The sequence below is a fragment of the Osmerus mordax genome, chromosome 8 (genome assembly GCF_038355195.1).
Source record: "Osmerus mordax isolate fOsmMor3 chromosome 8, fOsmMor3.pri, whole genome shotgun sequence".
Lineage (NCBI taxonomy): Eukaryota > Metazoa > Chordata > Actinopteri > Osmeriformes > Osmeridae > Osmerus > Osmerus mordax.
In genome coordinates, this window is record NC_090057.1 from 5,769,942 (window position 1) to 5,783,965 (window position 14,024).

A 14,024-nucleotide genomic window follows, 5' to 3' on the forward strand; every position below is an offset into this window, starting at 1 on the left:
GAAGACAAGGAACGCTCCCAGAAAAACTCAAAGAAATGGAAGACACCTTGGGAGGAGCGATTCAGTTATAATGAAGCAGCCAAGCTGAAATCTTTACTTCCCAGACATTAACAAAGGTCCCCTTTGAGTTCAATTCCTAATGAGCAAATTTCAAATGAAGCTTTCGATTCTCACTCTATTTAAAAGATGAAAGTTGAAACACTATCGCTAACCGATGAAGAAATTGCATAAAATATACTCCAGAGAATCTCTCTCTCTCTGTCACACCCCCACCACACACACACACACACACACACATATACACACACACAAACACACACACACTCTCTCACTGATATTGAGCACAACAGACAGCAGTTCAGCAACTCAACAAAAGGGAATTATTAGCGTTCCCCTAAAGACCCAGCCCACAAACAGCTGGGCTTAGCCATAAAGCACTTACATGAAACTTCATTACGACATCAAAGGGAATGAAAGTGTATTTACATAAAATATATTTATCTAGTGACACACACACAGTCTCACAGACATACACACGTGCACAATCTTACTCACGCACACACCCTCTGTCTCTCGCTCTCTCTCACACACACACGCACACACCCTCTGTCTCTCGCTCTCTCTCACACACACACACACACAGAAAGTGTAGCGTGGCTCTATGTAGAGTGTGGTAACAGACTGTGAGTGGGAACATGCAGGATAACTCTGCCTCTGTCAAACACTAATTCACATGCACACGCACACACTCCACTGGCTAGTCCTCCGTTTAAAACACCTTCACACACAAAGGACCTTCCCCACAAAGAAACACCATCTGGGAAAGAACACACTGAAAAGTGTAGAAAAAACCATTAATACCGCTGTTTGTGTGTGTGAGTAGGTGTGTGTAAGTGTATTTGTGTCCTGTCAGCCTTCCCGGTGGGGAGTTCACACACCATGGGAGAAGAAAACAACACACATCAATCACACACACACACACACACACACACACACACACACACACACACACACACACACACACACACACACACACACACACCCTGTGGAGCGATCTCCTCAGTGGGACACAGGGACATCTATTACAGCCCCCCCCCAACCTGTCCCCCCCCCATGGCCTGGCTCCCCACATTAAGAGATAGACTGCCTCCCCAATAGCAGAGATGCACCAGAACCACACTGATGGAGTGAGAGAGGGAGGGAGAGTATCAAGGGTGGGTGAGGGACAGAGGAAGGGAGATAGAGGGGGAGAGAGAGAGAGGGAGGGAGGGAGGGAGGGAGAAAGGCAGAAAGAGAGAGACAGAGAGAGAGAGAGCGAGGCCCAGGCCTGCATGACAGATTCCTGGTTGACTAACACAGTGAGCAGAGACCACCATCAGAGTGGCAGCTTCTTCTCTTGTCAGAATGTGACAGAACAGGGACTCCTACCATTACCACGGACACACAGTGTGCTGCACCATTCTGTCTTGGAGATTGGTGTGTGCTTAGATTTCACAGGTTGCCTTGTTCCATAATAAGCAACACACACGCACACACCTGAAGAGGCTCCATTAGTCTGTCAGCACCTCTAATTGCAACCTCCAAACAGGCCTCCAGCATCCATCTGTCAGAATTCAGCTAGAGAACACAGGCCACGAGAGGGAGAGGGAGAGAGAGAGAGTATAATGGGTAAAGGGATGCCTATATGCCAGTTTGACCTTTACACAATTACCAGCTCCCTGGACTGCCGGTTCTGTGTGGGATGTTGATCCCTCCAGGTCCACTGAACTGATACCTCTACACACACACATACTATACGCGCACACACATACTGTACACACATACTATACACAAACACACACATCAGGTTAATTAATCCATATAGCGTTGTGCTTTTGTCGTGTCATAGATATGTAACGGTGGCTTTTCCAGTAGAAGAAAGGCACCGTTGGCTGGTGTTTCCTGTATGTTCAGCTGAAACAGGAGGGATGCGGTTTCTTGTGGTAACTCTTCGCACCGTCATTCATCTTCTTGCCCTACACCTACCCACATGAGGATGATGGAAGGATGTCATTTCTCACAGACACCAATGGACTCAATCCTGCTTTCCTCTCTCTCCAGCCCTCAGGTTTTCTCCCTATTTTCCTTTCCGACCTTACTTCCTGCAACTTCTTTCTCTCCATCCCTCTCCACTACCATCTCTGTCTCTCCCTGCCTCCCTCCCTCTCCCCCTCCATCCCTCTCTATTTTTCTCTTTCTCAATCCTTTATTTCCCGCATCTCTCTCCCTCGGCCCGCCACTCCCTCTCTATCCCTCTCTCTCGGTCTCCCCACCTCTCTCCCTCCATCCCTCTCTTCTACTCTCTCTCTCTCGCTCTTTCCCTTCCCCTGCCTCCATCACTCCCTCTCTCTCTCCCAGTGGAACCCCAGACTGTAGCCTCTGCTCCTAATTGCTCCCCAGTATATCCAGAGAGAGGAAGTTAATTGAGCGAGAGGCGTGGATGTCTCCCTGACTGAGGGGGAGCGAGGAAGAAGAGCCCCCCCGATGACGAGCTCTCCGCCTGGGGCAGGTGTCTCACTTCAAAGATGTGCAGACAGCTAAACGAATGAAAAGTAGTGAAATCACCAGGTGTAAATCTGGGTTCTGGGGCAGAGAGAAAGGGAGGGAGAGAGAGGTTATATCTGTGATTTAAATCTATGTTATCTAGATTCTCTCTATCAAGGAAAACTTTACAGTTCTCTCAGCACAGCAGTTAAATTATTATTATTTAAGGATTATAACTTGTTCATGTTAGGATTTCTTTCTGGTGAAGAGCTTTGTGTTAGGGAGTTTTTATGAATATTCCTTTTGGGGCTTTATGAGAGAGAAGTGATTCATGAACACAACCAGTTACCGCACACAACTCCTCCCTGTGTTACGTCAGAGAAGGCTTCCTCAAAAATGCACTCAGGCTATTGCGAGAGTAAGTGGACTGCACTGCTTGCTAACATTAGCCAGTCTCTCTGCTCGCTAAAGTAGTCTCTGTTGATGTCTCATAACAGCTGCTGTACAGAAGGCTCTGACTCCCCAAACATCAGCCATCCTCCCTCTGGGACCACCTCCTCACTGCCTGCCCCCCCCCCCCCCCCCGCCACACACACAGTCACAAACACACACTCACCTGTCTTCTGCTACCAGTCCCTGTCCCCATGATTAAATGAGAGAGGAGAGAAAGAGAGAGAGATGGAGAGAGAGAAAGTGAAGAGAAAGAGAGAGGAGAGAAATAGAGAAAGAGTAGCCTGTGTCCCAGAGGGGCTATCATTAATTAAGCGTGAGATTGTGTCTCTCTCTCTCTCTCTCTCTCTCTCTCTCTCTCTCTCTCTCTCTCTCTCTCTCTCTCTCTCTCCTGTTTCCTCTCTTTTCCCCTCCCTCTCTCTCTCTCCCTCTCCTCTTTACCCTCCCTCTGTCGTTTTGTTGATCCACAGTGGAAATGTGATCCAACACCTCTCACCTCCTGGGACCTGGAGGGGCTAGTAGCACCAGGGAATGTGTCAGAGATGCAGACCAAAATAGCCACACACACACTCACACACACAAACAGACACACACACACACAAAGCAAGTCTCAGCAACAAACCTGTCTAGCCAAGAGCACAGCAACACTAACAGTGCCTTCTCCACCTCTTCCTCCTTCCCTCCCTCCTGTCTGTCCAGAGGAGCAGAGTACATGAGTACAGAGAACCTGCCTGTACTATTTCTGGACGCTGGATTGACAGTCAAGCAGAGGCCTGTGAAGCAGAGGCCCAGGGCAGGGGAAAGGCCTTGCCACAGCAGGATGAGTCAGAAAAGCACTCCGGCCAGGCAGCGAGCCAGCACCAGAGATGTCACTTCATAACAGGGAGGCTCAAACTTCATGTCATGGGACTGAACTGGAGAAGGTAGGCCGGGAGTGCGTCTATGGTTGACTGCAGTTTCCCTTCCTGGACATATTGGAGTATGAAAGTACTGTGAGTCTATCAGCAGTACAGCACTCTTAAAAAGAGCTCACATGCGCCGTGTCTTTTCACCTTGGGAAGATAGAGTCCCATACACAGTCTCAGTCATGACAGACAGATCCCTCATCGATCCTCTTATATATTAATAGCCTGTGACATAAAATGCTATTTTCCTCCCTAATACCACCCGTTGTACCCAGTGACCTTGTGTGTGCTGGTGAGAGGAGGCTGTAATGCATCTGACTCAGCAGGATGCCAGCCCATCACCAGGATCTGTCGATGCCACGCAGACAGACAGGCAGACGGCTTAACGCAGGTTTTAACATTCCGCCCCCCTGACATATCCACAGACACACACCAGGCCGACACTGGAGATCTTGGCGATGGTTACACACACACACACACAGATTCAATACCTTTAGTCTTTCCTCCTTTTTTCTCTGTCATGTTCTGTGTTTTTCTCTGTCTCTTCTTTGCTGTCTGTCTCCTTCTCCTTCTATCTATCTATCTCTCTCTGTCGGTCTCCCACTCTCTCTCTCACCCCCACCTTCCTCGCCTGCCCTCTGAACTGATAAAGTCAGACAGAAGCGCTGTCTGACGCCAGAGGTCATCGTTATTGTGCTCTGGACAATCTGTTTAAAGGTGAAGAGGCAGATAACTGCTGTCTTGTCTGCCGGGCGTCCAGTTGGCCCTTCCGCTCTCCTCCCGCTCTCTCTCTCTCCTCTTTCTTCTGTCTCGCTTCCCCTCGCTCCAGGGAGAGTTATGGCTTTAATATGAACACTGCCAGTTCAATTTGTCCTCTGACATCAATGGGACGCTTGGCATGATTACTTTCTTGGCGAGCTGGGGACATTCATTGGCTTACAGTCAGGATGCGTTTCACAAAGCTCTCCATTATGAGAAGTGGAGGACAGAGAGAGGAAGACAGAGTGGAGGAGGTGTGAGGAGAGGCATGAAGCGAGGGAGAGAGGGGTGAAGGACAGGAGAAACATCCAGGGCCCATCGAGGCATGACAGACAGCTACAGTAGCAGGATAAGGGGACAGAGGCAGGCGTGGAGGCTGAAGACCAAGGCAGGCGCGGAGGCAGCCTAGCTTTGCTCGACTGGGTCACGACTGAGTCTCGGTTCTCTGCCGCTGGAACACTCAGCCAAGAAGCAGAGCCGGGAACAGATATCTCTCTGAATACTCACTCTGAGAGAGTGTAGCGTTCTGAAACATGACCAGGGGAGAAGAGAGTTCCACCCCTCCGCTCCCCCACCCCACCTCCAACCATCCCCTATTCCCCCCTACATCTCCCCTCCACTCTGCCCGGACCCCTACCTGGATGGTGGGTGGGGAGCGTTGCTTGCGGGTGGTGGTGGTGGATAGGGTGGTGGTGGTCTCGATGAAGGTGGTGGACATCTCCGGGGGGACGGAGGTGGTGGTCCTCGCTGCCCCCCGGCTGACGGGCACGTCACCCACCAGACGCACGCTGCCGTTGATCTTGATGTTGGCATGCCCCTCGGCCGCCATGTTGAGCACCTTCAGACCGTTGTAGTACAGGCCGGACAGCTGGCCCTGGTATGGGCGCTTGCGGTCGTTTCCCCCGATGGAGATGGTAGCCTGGGTGTTGAAGATGGTCAGCTGACGTCCTGGATGGAGGAGGGGTGGGGGGGTAATAGGGGAGGGGAAGATGAAGGGGTGAGGAAGGGGGAGGGGTGAGGATGAGGGTTAAAGTGACTAGGATTGCAGCATACTAGATGAGAACACAATCCGTTTTGGACTATTCTGTCACAACTACTTGTCAAGGGTCTGCTATTTAGCTATCAAATGGGAGTTGAACTGATGAGATGAGGTTGTTGTCATGCACGGTGATTCCTCAGTCTAGAATTTCGGTGCAAAGATTAAATCTGTGGACGTGTTGAGACTCTGAATAACCTGAGAGGGTGGCTTGGTAACAACCCAGAGCATAGTATTACATATATACATAGGACTGTGTATATTTTATATTATAATTAGTACACATTTACATGCATACATATAGAGCATTAGTATAGTATATAGTACTATCAGCTGACGGACTACCGGGCTTAAATCTTTATTTATTTAATGAAGTATTCTCTGACTACAACATGCATAAATCCATGAATAGTGCTAAGAGAAACTTCTGTCTTTTAATATGATGGTGTACATGTTGTGTGATAACAGTCATGAGACCTGTCACTTCACTTCAACGTCACAAAAAAATTGCTCTGGAATGAAGCACACAAACAGGAAATCATATTTCTGGAACACACACGCACACACTCACTGCAAGCTGATTACACTTGTCACATTTGCAATTACGAAACATCAGGCATGGAATGACAGGGACAGAAAGCTGGCATCAGACACATAAAAGAATATTGTGTGGATTCATGCATGCAGTACCACTAATGGGGTTCAAGGCAGGTTTGGTTTTTAGAGCGTTAAAGGGACTTTATACAATCTTAGTAGGTTTAAGTCATGACCTTTAAATGTAGTTTAGGATGATATTATGTCAAGTAGGACATTTAATACAGATAGCAAGAGGAACACAAGCCCCCATTTCCTTCCCCTCCTCCTGACATCACCCCATCTTCAGTCAACTGGACTGAAATAGCTGGATGATTCAAAAAATGCATTCTGGATATCAAGGCAGAATTCACTGTAAAAAAAAGAAAAGGATTGTGGAGGTCTGCACCCCAATTACTATATCTACTGTATGATCTTCCAAAAATAGCAGGGAGGATCCATTGCATAGGTTTTGTCATAGTTGTACTTTGTCATTGAATGTGGTAATAAAGGTAGCTGTGCAAAAATACAGTGAATTTAGCCCTCTTGAGTTCTAAAGGCTTGCTGCTTCTTGAGATTCCAGGGTCTGACGTTCTCCAGTAGAACTATGCACTCACTGATAAACAAACGTGGTTTTTGTGTCCGTATAAACGGAGACTTTAAGCTTTAAAGTCTGGCTCATGCATTGTTAATGAGGGCATTCAAATCTCTCCCTCAGTCCCTTTAACTGTTCACCATCAATGATTCAAAGCAACTCAAACAATGATCAAACAAAGGAAATGGGACGGAAAATAAGAGAAAAATGAAAAATAAAGAATGTGAGAAGAAAACAAAATCACAATATTTTTAGTTTAATTATTATTATTATAGGGTTTAAGGGATGGTTATTCATTCGCGGAGGTTTGAGGGGAACAAGCCAATGATATGACAAGAATAAAAAAGAAATAACATTTTAGAAGTCCAGTAGAGGTTACCTTTCTCCTGGAGCCAGTCCTCTACCGGCCGGGTGTATTTGAACGGGATTTTCTTGTTTGCCATTTGATAGCGCTCAATGTCGCTGTGAGCTTTGAAGTTTGAAAGTTTAAAAAAGAGCTGAAAACATCTACAACATACATCACCACTCACATTTAGGCATTGGTTTATAAAGAAAGTTTAGCCTTGTTTAAGAAAGATTAAGGGATTGGTATGAAGATTTTCTCGATATTTAGTTTTAAGTTTAATTGCTGACGTTTCAAAACATCTCGAACAACCAATGGTTTACTTGGGAAAAGCATGCTTTCCTATATTGAAGACAGTACAGGGCAACATTGAAATACACATAGCCACAAAATCACCCAAACATCCTGCAAAAAGTGTTAGTTGGACAATTTACTTGTTTGCAATCCTTAACAAATCACGTTTAACTTGCATATATTTATAAATAAGGATAGTAGGAAACAAGCCAGCTAAAGTGGCCGTCATTAGCATGGTCGTCTCCCACTGGACAGCCCCCCGCTTTAACATGTCCAGGGTCAGTGAGCAGGTCAGCCCAGCTAGCATGTGGAGGGGAAGAGGAGCAGGTGTAGGGAGGGATATAAATGCAATAGCGCTGCAAACCTGCTGGGACCAGGAGGGGAGGGGTGTCCCCCACAGACACACATGTGAGGAGGAGGAGTGAGGGAGTACGGAGGGAGGCGCATACAGATGAGCTCATTACCAGCAAGGTGTGAGCTCTTCTGGGTAAGATGGAGCCTCTGGCTGCTGCCAGCTCCAGAGAGACAGGACAGCGTTACATAGAAACTGCTGGAGAACTAGAACTGTACACTGGGGTCTCCTATATGTCTGATAATCTCAAGAATAATGATACATTTACCCAGTGTTTTCCACAGGTGTGATCATCTCAAGAATAACTACAAATATATTCACTGTTTCCTTTATGTGTGATAATCTCTAACAACTACAAATATACAGTGTTTTCTAGACGTGTGGAAATAAAAGTTTCTTCTAGGTACTGTATGTGTAGAACGGTTAGCTGTATTTATAAATATATTAATAAATAATATAAATATAACGTGTCTATATCACACCTGTGTTCTACCTGCTAAAGTAAGCAGGTTCCCTTCTGCTGGATCACATGATCCATGAGTAGCCAGCCAGCCAGTTGTCCAAGCCAGAGTAACGACAATTACAACTCTGTGCTGTTGGATAGATTTCTGGTGTTGGTGAAACGTTCAATGAATTATGAGTGCCGTTGACAATGTCACTCTGTTCCCAAACGGCAAGTTTTCACAGAAAACAAAGACATGTCGACCCGTTTCACAGTCGTTGGGGGAGTAAATAATATATTGACTGGAGCCTTTCAGAGCACGATTTGTGAGACTTGAAAAAGCCTGGGAACTCGTTTGACGTATCTTCATCTTCAGAGCAGGAATGAGTCAAAGAAGAGGAACGTCACTGTGAGGCCCTGGGGGTCCACCCTGTATCACCCCCCCCCTCCTTGGAGGAAGATAGAGGTAGGTGGAGGAAGGTAGAGGGAGGTGGAGGAAGGTAGAGGGAGGTGGAGGAAGGAGAGGGAGGTGGAGGAAGGAGAGGGAGGTGGAGGAAGGAGAGGGAGGTGGAGGAAGGTAGAGGGAGGTGGAGGAAGAAGAGGGAAGTGGAGGAAGGAGAGGGAGGTGGAGGAAGGAGAGGGAGGTGGAGGAAGGAGAGGGAGGTGGAGGAAGGAGAGGGAGGTGGAGGAAGGAGTGGGAGGTGGAGGAAGGTAGAGGGAGGTGGAGGAAGGTAGAGGGAAGTGGAGGTAGATGGAGGGAGGTAGATGGAGGGAGGAAGAGGGAGGTGGTGGAGGTAACGACTAAGGGCTGTTTCAGTCTACCTTCCTTCCTTCTGCTTTTATTTCAGTTAAAAGAAAAAAGCAGAAGAAACACCAAGGAGCAATTCTTCAAAGCTTTCAGGTGGCGAGGGGAGATGTGGGTGTAGAGACGGTTGCTGGAGGGGGTGTGGAGGGGGGGGGGGGGGGGGGGCTGGAGGGGTGCTGGGTGGACGAGGCTGTTGGAACTGAGGTTAATACGTATCTAGAAAGAGTCTGTGTCTTTGATCCACGCAGGCACACAGAAACACCCAGAGACAGGCTCTTCTGGACAGAGGCCACAAACACTGTTAGCAGAACACGTGTGTGTGAAGCCCTGAGGTATAAACACAAGCGCCCACGATCTGACGCAGAGCTCATACGCCACAATCTCTCTTTCCTTCTTTCTCTCGCTCTCTCCCCTCTGGGTCTTTCTATGATGTCTTTATTAGTATTTGCTCAGTGGAAGTGAAAGCCAAACTATAATAACACTAGAGACACAAACACACACGTCTTGAGTTTCCGCGTAGAGATCGAGAAAATGAAGGAGAGATCGAGACGCCAAGATATTGAGTTAAGTTCTGTAAATTTGAATGTTAAACAGTGAGGACGTCTCATCCATCGGTGGCAGAAGCTTCCAGGTGACTGGAAATGACAGTCTTGCGAGTAAACATGAATCATATTCCATATAAGAAGACTGCACCTGTGATCTGACAGAGGAGCTGTGTAGGTTGTGGTTGTGTTCAAGTCCGAGTGTTCAAATATAAACAGCTCTTTCTCCTTGTCAAGACCTTCTTCCTCCACGGAGGAGGATGAGGACTGACCCAGCAGTCTTATCTTAACAAGCGTGTACACCTTTGAGAAATGAAATCTCCAGACCAACATCTGGGTCTCTCTCATTGTGTGTGTGTCTGCGGTGTGCGTCTCTGTGTGTGTGTGTGTGCCTGCGGTGCGCGTCTCTGTGTGTCGTCTTCACATGCGTCCCTACGCGTGTGTGCGTGAGTCATGTTCCTGTGCAACAATGCGTGTGCGTTTTCAATTCTTCTCGTGTCCAAAACAATATCGGAATTTCTCCGCCCCCGGTGGCGCCATTTCAGTGAACACAAAGCTGAGAGTTGCGACGTACGCTCCCCCCCCCCCCCCCCCCCCCCCCCCCCAGCCCGCCAGACAAGCCCGGGCCCGATCCCAACTGTGAAAATATCTACCGTGACAGTCCCTGGCCGTTCAGCCTCTCCCAGAACCAGGAGTGTGTGTTACATACATCACCGTCCTCTACAGGAGCCCTGATGCCAGGCTACAGCTCATAACCACCCTCCAGCTCAAAGCCCTCTAGAATATTCCCCCTCCTCTCTGAACACAGTCTCTCACTGCCCTCCACTGTTTCAGCCTTCTAAATCTATTACTCCCTTCATCTCTTGGTAGTCCAATCTCTCCCTCTCTCACTTTCTCAATCCTTCTCTGTGTCAGCCTCTCCCTTCTCCCTCCCTCCCTCCCCCCTTGCAGACAGACAAAGAGACAGAGAGCATTCATCATTCACTGCGTGGTCTGGAGGTTTGCTTGTTCACAGGCAGCGTTAGGGCGCAAGCTGCGGTACAGCTCTGCTTATCTCAATCAGCGTAGGGCTGGAGGGAGGCTGTGAGGTGGGATGCTGGCGGAGATAAGGGCTAAACACGCCAGAAGGGAACATGAGTGTTTGTTTCAGTCCTCGCAAACATTCGGCTGGTTTTCTCCTGTGAGAGAGACGAAGAGCAGAGGACGTCAGGGTCAGCTATGAGGTGACTGTGGATGTACTATATCAGTTGATAAGATGGACGCGCGAGTATGTGTTTGTAGCCATCTCAAGTAGCCCCCCACTTCCACACACACACACGTAAACATACAACTGTCCCCTGCATCTCTCCCTGCAGCCTCAGGAGTCGTCTGGACTGCGGTCACTCAACCGTGGCCGTCCGGCTTCTACCACAGCCACAGCGGACGACATCCGACCGGCTCGGTCCAATAGAGATTTCATCCCACGCAAAAAGGTCATGTTGTACTTAAATCCAAGCACACAGAGATTCAGAGAGTTGAATAACAGATTAGCGTGTACATTCCAAACAAAGAGAACCGCCCCCAGTGTGCGCATTGTCTTAGAATTATACCGGATTGCTGAATAAATATACATCTTTGATGAGGAGACGGAGATCGAAAGGAGAGAAAAATAGATAGAGAGAATGAGAGAGCGAAAGTGGGGAGAAGGACAGGGAGGATTCAGCCAGGCAGGATTGCAGTATGAGTGGGCCGGCATAGAACACAGCACACTGCGCCCTCCTTCTCTCCAGCCCTCCTCGTTCCCTCCTTCCTCCCTTGTTCTCCTCATCCCATCTCATTCTATCCTTCAGCCCATCACATCTCATTCTCCCCATGTCTCCATCTGCCCCCTCATTTCTGCCATCCCCCTAGTTCCCTCCTTCACCTCATTCTATCCATCAGCCCACCCCTCCATCTCCCCTCCACCCCTCCATCTCCCCTCCATGCCTCTCAAATTGTCTCAATTGCCTGGCAGAAAACAGAAAACCCAGAAAACACCCCCAAAACACCCGCAGCTAATCACAATGAAGGGTCCTGTGATTTCAGAGTGGATGACTGGATCAGAACAGTGCCCTGCTAGAGGCAGAGGCTGACATGAGAGTCCTGATACCAGAGGCCTCCTCTCACAGTAACCCCCCACTACAAGCCCCCTCACCCCCACCACAACTAGCTATAAGGGTTCGGTCTGGCTCAACTTTACACTTAGGTCGATAATCTATAATTCAATCACGCGAGATTTCTATCGATAGCCTATGTAACCACCATGCTACTTACTCAAACGCAAATATACCATGTAGGCCTATTTATATGATAGATTTTGTTGGGACAAACGAGCCACAAACCTCACTTCAGCCACGACTGACAAGCAAATGACACGAACCTGCTCACCTGTTAACTGCCATGAAAATGAAAGGCGCACCCTCTTGGCGCAATAGCCTAGCGGAGGCTCGTTGGGTTGTTTACCCAGAGCTACGTTGCCTGCCTGTCGATGCTACTGCTCCCCAACCCTTAATTACTCCCCACATGACAATACCTTTACAAGAGGAGGGGGCAAAAAATCCATCATTGTCAAATTACGAGCGCTGAGTGTCCCGCAAATTAGCAGCACAGGAGATGGAGAGCGAGAGAGAAAAATAGATGGCCGCATTTTCAATCTATTTCCCCGCGGCCAAAGGTATTTGGACAGAATAGCGAAGTTAATCGAGTTCTATCAACTAGAAGAGTTTTTATGGATAAAATGACAAAACCAAAAGAGAACTCAACAGGTGTTAAACGACGTTTCTGATTGGATGCTTTGATCGGGCTATTGATTGGAGGGAGCAGGGCTCTCGAGAACGTTCAGAGAAACGTTGAGTCCCGGTCATGGCCTGGAGAAGACGGGAATTATCCTGTTCTTATTGGTTCAGCTGTCCTACAAGAACTAGCCAATACAGAGATGTAGTCTTAACTGTTGTACAAGGGGGAATTCAACCAAAGCTAGCCTACTTAAACTGAAATCCTACTAGAGTGAGTTCTGATCCTTTCTCTTCGAGTGTAATTTTTGCACTTTTTGTACGTCGCTTTGGATTAAAGCTGAATGAATAAACATTTAAATTTACTTTGAATAAAACACCGCATTAAGATGTTATTGCAGGCAACAATGCACTCTAGTCAAGTCTACTTGACCTTTTCCATTACAGTGCAGTGCTGTCAATAGATGTCTTGTCTGAAATCGATTTTTTGAGGCAATTTTACCCAGAGAATTGCTGTAGAGTGAAGAATATAGGGGACTGGATGGGTGCAAAAAGGACATCCTTGTTTTATTATCTGCACACTACATGGGAACATTTTTCATTACTGTGCTGTATGTATTTTTAGCAATAAAAACATGTTATTATTTTTCAAATTCATAAACAACATGGCATTCATCAGCAATGTTGTAGACATCAATCCTATACATATGATATAAAATACCATCTCCTTCCCTGAAATAAACCTTCTGAAGGCAGTTTTCATCAGTCGTCACTGACTGCGGTGGGCCATTTTGAGCCATTCCCCAGTATGGCGGGAGTGTGTTGGGTGTAACTGAGCAGAGCTGAGGAGAGTCTCTCCCTCCAGGAGGCTAACAGGCGGAGAGACTAGGTCAGCAGTCCCACCGAGGGCCGGGCGGGACGCACACATCAAAGGGGAGGACAGCGAGACCAAATTAATGGAGTGTGCAGAACTGCTGTGGAGGATGTTCTCTCCTCCCTCCTTTTTTTCCCTTGGTGTCTTTCTCACTCCCTCCTTACCTGACACCCTCCCTCCCTTTTTCTCTGCCTCCCTCCCTCCCTCCCTCTTTCCCTCTCTCCCCCTCCCTCTCTCGCTCTCTCCATCCCTCACCTCGCTCCAGTTGAGCAGCCCGTCTCTGTTCCAAATGAGGGTGGTGTCTGAGCCACCAAATAGAGCAGGCAGCGTTTGATGACCTCATTAGTATTCCATCCACTGTGTCAGTACCTGGACCTGGGAGTGAGAGATAGAGGAAGGCTGCATCCTCATCCTCAGCCTTAGCCCCAGTCTTACCAGCCCCAAACCCAGACCCAGCCTCAAACCCAGCCTCAAACCCAGACCCAGCCCTACTTCCCAGGGTACCAGCCTCAGGCCCAGTCTTAGTTCCAACCTCAGCCTGTCCTACTCCCCAGGCTCCCAGTCTCAGCCCCAGCCTCAGCCCCACCCCAGTTTCAGCCAATCTCAGCCCCAGCCCCAGCCTCAGCCCCACTCCTCAGCCTCAGCCCCACTCCCCAGAGTCCCAAGGGAACTCTGACAGCTCTCGTGTCTTCGCGTCTCAGCAGCCAGCACACCTTCCCCACCCCTCCCCCCCTCCTCCGCCCCTCTCCATCCCTTCCCCCACCCCCCTCCGAGCCCCCCA

The 14,024-nt window shown here is 48.4% G+C and overlaps 1 protein-coding gene across 1 annotated transcript in view; it reads right to left on the reverse strand.

Annotated features, from left to right (window-relative positions):
* Positions 1-14,024, reverse strand: part of LOC136947178 (neurexin-3b-like) — a 191,904-nt gene that overhangs the window by 17,592 nt on the left and 160,288 nt on the right. The window contains 2 exon segments of the mRNA XM_067241068.1: positions 5,275-5,585; positions 7,221-7,310. Coding sequence (XP_067097169.1) covers positions 5,275-5,585; positions 7,221-7,310 — 401 coding nt within the window.